Source organism: Oncorhynchus kisutch, linkage group LG6 (genome assembly GCF_002021735.2).
Source record: "Oncorhynchus kisutch isolate 150728-3 linkage group LG6, Okis_V2, whole genome shotgun sequence".
In the NCBI taxonomy this organism is placed as follows: Eukaryota; Metazoa; Chordata; class Actinopteri; order Salmoniformes; family Salmonidae; genus Oncorhynchus; species Oncorhynchus kisutch.
The window spans coordinates 55,113,459-55,120,958 of NC_034179.2; the positions used below are offsets into that span (position 1 = coordinate 55,113,459).

The 7,500-nt window shown below is 47.7% G+C and overlaps 1 protein-coding gene across 15 annotated transcripts in view; it reads right to left on the minus strand.

Moving 5' to 3' along the window:
- Nucleotides 1-7,500, minus strand: part of LOC109891850 (transcription factor COE1-A) — a 105,375-nt gene that overhangs the window by 89,311 nt on the left and 8,564 nt on the right. For all 15 annotated transcript variants that reach the window (XM_031826960.1, XM_031826958.1, XM_031826949.1 and 12 more), the window contains exons 5-6: nucleotides 3,944-4,017; nucleotides 515-583 (exon numbers count right to left, since the gene is read on the minus strand). In XM_031826960.1, coding sequence (XP_031682820.1) covers nucleotides 515-583; nucleotides 3,944-4,017 — 143 coding nt within the window. The remainder of the gene's footprint in view (nucleotides 1-514; nucleotides 584-3,943; nucleotides 4,018-7,500) is intronic.

The following is a 7,500-nucleotide window of genomic DNA, read 5'->3' on the forward strand; positions in this document are numbered from 1 at the left end:
AGGAAAGGAGAGGACAGACTCCTCATTCTGCCTCCCCTCGTCTTCCCTCCCTGACTGCGGAGGAGCACTCATTGTACACACTGACCACTCCACGTACACTCTTGCACGCACACTGTGGTACTCACTGTAAACTCTACAGATAGAACCATAAGGTACACTCTGACCAAACCATACCAGATACATAGATTGTACTGATTGTGTGCCCCGCTTTCCCTCATGGCATCAGCAGCCTCAAAGGGAGTAATACACAGACACATGCACACAGACATGCAGGCACACACACACGCACGCACACACACACACACACACACACACACACGCACATGCACACGCACACGCACACGCACACACACACACACACGCACACACACACACACACACTCACACACACACACACACACACACACACACGCACACACACACACACACGCACACACACACACACACACACACACACACACGGACATGGACACAGTAGGAGTAGCAGAGCCAGTGGAGGACTGTGTTACGGTACCTGTCGATGATGACTGGGTCAGACGGGGTCTCGTTGCGGTTGCCACAGCTCTTCTTGTCACAGCAGCGGCTGAGGGGTACAGAGTGAGAGAAGGGGGGGGTTAAAGAGAGAAAGAAAAACAGAGCCATGTTTCAGAGAGAGCTGCTTCAGCCAGGTCCAGGCTCAGACCTCCACAGGATAAAGGGGAAGGTACCAATTACCCAACAGCCTGGTCCTGTTCTGAGGCCTGAACTAAGCCCTGCCCAGCCCACCCAGCCCTTTGTCACCTGTAGAACAGACTGCCTCTGTGTGTCTGGGTACATTATTTATCTCTACATATGGCTTGATTACAGCAGCCCACAAAGACAAGTCATTCAGGGGCCAGCTTGGTTAGGGGATGACAGGTGTGCTAAGGGAGAGGAGTGAGGGCTGGGAGGGTGAGAGCACCCCTTGTATCACCTGAGGCAGGTAGCTGGTAATCACCCCCCTCCCTCTCTCTCCCAGTCTCTCCCCCTTTCTCTTCACCCTCCTGGGTCAAACACTCTCTGTTCACTGCTAACCTGACACCTCCTCCCCTGCCTCACTCTGACAAAGGTGAGCATCATGGGGGGCTGGAGGGTGGCTGGGCTGGGCTGGGTTCGAGGGAGTAGGGGTGCGGTGGTAGGGAGCTGGAGGGAGGGAGGCTGCGGGGAAAGTGGAGCAGCTTGGAGAGACCCCCAGCTCATGTTTCCAGTGCACAGATGGCAGTGGGGTGTAGAATGGGGCTGGGGACAGGCCTGTCACATAAAACCCAAGGCATTGTCTCCCTCCTACGGGGCTGCTCTCTGCACTGAGTCAACCTACACCCCCCCATCCATCCCCCCCATCCATCCCTCCTCTCTCTGTTACTTCATCCCCCTCTCTATTCCTTCCTCCCTCCCTCTTCTCTCTCAGCCTTCTGCCTCATCCATTTGGCAGAACTGATCGATCAGCTCCATTAATGATTCATATTGTGGCTCTCATGCCTCAGAGATATTGTAATGCAGGAGTGTAAAAGCAGCGCATCTGACTGAATCACATGTGGAGAGTGCAGTACACAACAGAAAGACAGGCCAACTGTGTGCAGAACCGTCTCTGCAGAGAGCAGGAGAACATTGTGACTGTAAAAGCTGCGGGTACAGCTATAAGTGAAAATGCATTGCTGGTGTAGTGAGAACAAATGAGAGTCAACCAAAGGATTTCAGGAGGACGTCCCAGGTCTTTGAAACATCTCGTTCTTTCTTTATTTGGCCTCTCTCATCTGTCTCCCCCTTGCTCTCATTTCTGTGCGACTCTCTGAAGTGGGTCACATTGGATCAGAATAGAGCGAGGCTTGGGGGGGGGGGGGGGGACTAGAGCACTGATTCGTGGCTTCCCTGCAATCCAATCATCAGGCAGCACCCATGGGAGACAGGATTCTTTTCTATTACCCTCCCCGCATATACACACTCACTGTCACCCACCAACCCCCCCCCCCTTCCTCCAACCAAAATTATGCTAATTAGTACATGCCTCCACCAGCTTTGTTGAGGGGATATTTTCTTTTCCTGTTAACTTCCATTCGTTCCCGCAGGACATCCAAAGGAAATCACATCTTTAATCTCAACGCTTCCTTCCTGCCGCAGCTTTTGAAGAAATGAAATCTAAATCGCCTCGTGTAATTAACAGGATGTAGTGATGTCTGTTCCTGTGAGGACAATGCTACCATACCAGACCCTCTAACCCTTGTTTATTTTTAATTTACTCCAAAACCATGACAAATTATTTCAGTTCACCGGCTCTTGCCTAAAACCAAAACATTAAATCCCAATTTGTTTAATTAGTGGATCTCATCATTTGGAAATTACTTTTTTGTTGGTCCACGTAAAATGTAATATGACCTTAAATGTGTTCCTCCTCTGTGGAAGCGTTAGAAAGCTCATTGCAGCCCGTTATTTGAGTTTGTAAAATGAAAGGACTAAGCACTTATGTCCCACGGTTGCAAGCTGGCTTGGCACCATATGGCTAATGGTGAGGCACGGCAATTAGCAGTACTGATTAATGGTGAGCAGACTCATTTTCTGCTTATAATTGAGACTGTGTTTGAACCCCCAGTGCAGAATCAGCACGTCTCCATCCCCGAGACTGGGGACTGGGGACTGGGGACTGGGGAGGGGTGCAGGGCAGGTGGGACTGGCACCCCAAAAGTCACTGTCTGATACATCACGGGCTCCATGGTTAGGTTCCTCACACTACTGGGCCTCTCTACTGATGTCTCGCACTCTCTCAAACCCTATACAATGCCTTAACCAAACACTGCTTAGCAGGTCTATTCAACTCTTCCCCTACGAGGTCTGGAGCCTGCTGGTTTTCTGTTCTACCTAATAATTAATTGCACCCACCTGGTGTCTCAGGTCTAAATCAGTCCCTGATTAGAGGGGAAGAATGTTTTTTTTTTTTATAAAAAATTGTTTTAAGTGGAACTGGCTTCGAGGTCCAGAGTTGAATTTGAGGGCCGTAGATGGGGAATGGCTATACTGTACAACTGTGGTGGCTGCATGGGAATGATGGGTCAAATTTAGGCTGTAAACCCTGTGCTAAAAAGATCATTGTGTGATAATTATCGATTTCTAATGCTACTGTTAATCACGACTTTATCTCAAATCAAAGAGTGAGTAACAGTTAAAGTGCTTCTGAAGAAAATTCATGTTCTAAATATGAGTATGAAAGAGGGGTATGCATCTTTGTGTGTGTGTGTGTGTGTGTGTGTGTGTGTGTGTGTGTGTGTGTGTGTGTGTGTGTGTGTGTGTGTGTGTGTGTGTGTGTGTGTGTGTGTGTGTGTGTGTGTGTGTGTGTGTGTGTGTGTGTGTGTGTGTGTGCATACGTACGTGCGTGCGTGTGTGACTATGTGTGCGTATAAGTACATAAGTCCTTGCATATATTTCATAGTCACAATGCAAGGGAAGGCCCATTTGTTAGCAGCTGAACAACAGGAGAATTCAAATTGAGTAATGAGTTTCTGCATGTCCTAATTAAGCAGGCATCAGAGAGGTATTTTTAGGGGGAAAGAGAACTGTTCAAATGCCTCTAAAAATAGGAAGGAGTCTATCCTCACAACCCAGTTCCAAGCAAATTCATCTTTTGATTTTAATTAAAGGTACAACATTTGATCGCAAAACTCATCTTCCTCTACTTTCCCTGTTTCTTCGTTCCCCTTCTTCTGCTGGGAGGTATAGGGGTGACCTGCTTAGCTACAGTAAGGTTGAGCCTCTATGAGAACTGCCATAGACAACGCATGGTGAGGCCTTGCCATCACTGTAACATACTGTACGTATATGGTTGAGTAGTGCAGTGCAGTGAAGTGTAGTGTGGCGTAGTGTAGCCTAGCCTAGCGTAGCGCAGTGTAGCATCAGACTGGGGGAGAAGCAGAGTTTGAGAGCTTCCTCTTCTTACCTGCACATGATCTCGTGTGTCAGTAACACTCGGCACATCTCTGGGTTCTTGTCTTGACCTTCATAAATAATGGCCTGCGAGGGGGAAAATGATCAAAAATATTATATTAGAAACAGGTTGAGGATTTGTTTTTGTAGCGAGGTTAGATTATGGTCCTCACAGAGGCATGTTAGTGGAGCAGGTCAACTATATCTGCTCTGGAGAGAGAGAGAGTTCCTACTGTGGCCTGGCTCACATCTGGTCACATCTCTCTCCACACACTGCACAGCAGTGGAAATATTAACGGACATATTGGAATGGAGCATTTTTCCAATGTCACTTTCTGCATGCTAAGAAAAGGAAATGACGGGAAGCTAGCCAGATAAACAGACAGTATGGGGGACTTAACTCATGGAACTTTTATCTGGACTGTTCTGTTTCTGGTCCACATCAGCATGTTGACTGATTCTGGTGTTTCCTTGTGTGACAACATATCACCACATTTTGTAATAACCAAGTAAAGTATTCTCTGGAAAGGCCAGGCCGGGTTATTTTACAGCTTGCTGATGGAAATATTACTTCCTGTCGCTTTAACATGGGTTGTGTCCCAAAATGCGCCCTATTCCCTATATAGGGGACTGCTTTAGGTCAGGGTCCATAGGACACAAATGTGGCCTTTAGATTTGGATGCAACACAGCACACTGAAGGACATTATCCTTAAAGTAACTGTCCGGTAAAAATCTCACTATTCTGTTAACTCGTACCCAAATAATGTTGTTGACTCACCCTATACTACATTATTATTTTTTAAGCCCTCCCCTTGCTATTTCCTGAGCTGGTTAAATCAGTCATTAATGCTAGTCGCATTTATATTTTTAATGACCGGTATACGCCCACACAATTCTATTGTTGGGTTACGCCCACACCATTCTATTGTTGGGTTACGCCCACACAATTCTATTGTTGGGTTACGCCCACACAATTCTATTGTTGGGTTACGCCCACACCATTCTATTGTTGGGTTACGCCCACACAATTCTATTGTTGGGTTACGCCCACACAATTCTATTGTTGGGTTACGCCCACACAATTCTATTGTTGGGTTACGCCCACACCATTCTATTGTTGGGTTACGCCCACACCATTCTATTGTTGGGTTACGCCCACACCATTCTATTGTTGGGTTACGCCCACACAATTCTATTGTTGGGTTACGCCCACACAATTCTATTGTTGGGTTACGCCCACACCATTCTATTGTTGGGTTACGCCCACACCATTCTATTGTTGGGTTACGCCCACACCATTCTATTGTTGGGTTACGCCCACACCATTCTATTGTTGGGTTACACCCACACCATTCTATTGTTGGGTTACGCCCACACAATTCTATTGTTGGGTTACGCCCACACCATTCTATTGTTGGGTTTCGCCCACACCCTTCTATTGTTGGGTTACGCCCACACCATTCTATTGTTGGGTTACGCCCACACCATTCTATTGTTGGGTTACGCCCACACCCTTCTATTGTTGGGTTACGCCCACACCCTTCTATTGTTGGGTTATGCCCACACCATTCTATTGTTGGGTTACGCCCACACCATTCTATTGTTGGGTTTCGCCCACACCCTTCTATTGTTGGGTTACGCCCACACCATTCTATTGTTGGGTTACGCCCACACCATTCTATTGTTGGGTTACGCCCACACCATTCTATTGTTGGGTTACGCCCACACCATTCTATTGTTGGGTTACGCCCACACCATTCTATTGTTGGGTTACGCCCACACCATTCTATTGTTGGGTTACGCCCACACCATTCTATTGTTGGGTTACGCCCACACCAGTCCAATACAAAAAAAATCTACTTTCTAACATATACCTCAGAACAATTTTTTGGGGAGAATGACTTTTGGTCCTCTTTCATAGATATCTAGAAACATCGGACAGTTACTTCAATCTATGGGGTAGCAGGTAGCCTAGTGGTTAGCACGTTGGACTAGTAACCGAAAGGTTGCAAGATCGAGTCCCCGAGCTGACAAGGTAAAAAGCTGTCGTTCCAGTCATCCCACTGCTCCTAGGCCGTCATTGTAAATAAGAATTTGTTCTCACTGACTTGCCTGGATAAATAAAGGTAAAAAAAAATATATGGTCCTACCCATATACTTCATACAGTCCAGAAACTTAAAGGACTAGAATTTTATTGTTAGAATGCATAATCTCCTTTCACCACCCAAAAGCCATCACACCCTTAGCCCCCCTCCACACCACCACTACCAACACCCTCTCCCTCCCTCCCGTTTGGCAAGGAATTTAAAAGAGCAGATTCCACTTGAGAAACACACAAACACACAGTGCGGCCCTAAGAGCTTAATGTAGTATTTACTGCCTCTGGCCAGGGGATGTTTAATGAATAGCAGCGTGTGTCGTGGGAAATCTGCGGGACATGTCCAATATTTCTGTCCGGGAGGGAGGGAAGAGGCTGTCCAGGGCCCTGGCTACCCACAGAACGGGACATTACGTGAATTGAGCCGAGAGGAGAGCATATTTCATAGGAGGGTAACAGTGAGAGTGGCTGTTGACTGTTGAGGGGGCTATGAGCCCTGCTGAGAAGCACAGGTTGACCCAGTCACTGTCACTGCAAGAGGCCTGCTGCAGGTACTATACCCAGGGAAGGGCCCACGACCTCTCACCCCAAGCACAGAACACACACACAAAACCTTTGTGCTCACACTGTGACCCTTTAAAACCAAACAGACACATGGATGCATAAGACGCCATTTTGAACATGCTACACAGAATCCTGGCAATGTTTTATGGAAAGTTTGCTGGAAATTCTTGGTGCTTTATGAGTGCAGTGGGAATCGGGAATGTTGTGTTATTTTCCTGAACATTGTTGCCTCCCCACCCTTCTCTTCTCTCATTCTCTCAGGGCTTAGATATTCATGACTCATCGCGCAGAGCACGGAACAGATACTGAAAGCGCCGGCTGGGTGTCTCTCTACTGGCTTTGCTTCCCCAGCTCTCTGTTGTTGACAGTGAAGAGGATGGTAAGCTGCTCACGTATTTCTGTGACTGTCTGTCTTGTAGGTGTGTAACGGTTCTCATTCTACCTACTCTAGCGCGTAAAGCTCCATGCGCACGGTGGCGTCGGGGCGGTTAGAAGGAGGCAGGGGAACGGGGTTGGGAGGGGAGGTGTGGGTGTGGGCGAGCAGTTGGGATGCCAGACTGGAGAGTGGCACACCATCTGGCCCAGCCGCCACCCCTTCCAAAATGGCTCAGCTTTTTTTTGTTCACCTTCCCATTACCCAACAACATGTCCCAGCACCGGCAAAACTCTCGTTTATGGCAAAACAGTCGCAGCATGGAATCGGCACGGCAGACACAAGACACTCCCATCAGCAGCCTTGCGTGCAGGCACAAAAGACTTTGGGATTGTTTTAAGGAGTCAACCAAATCCATATTTGTGATCTTGAGCTCATTTTAGATATGGTGTTAAAATGATCCGTTCCCACGTAACCGCGACTGAAAAACGAGACTGCTTCCACACAGCTACTCGGCAGTCAGGATGACTATG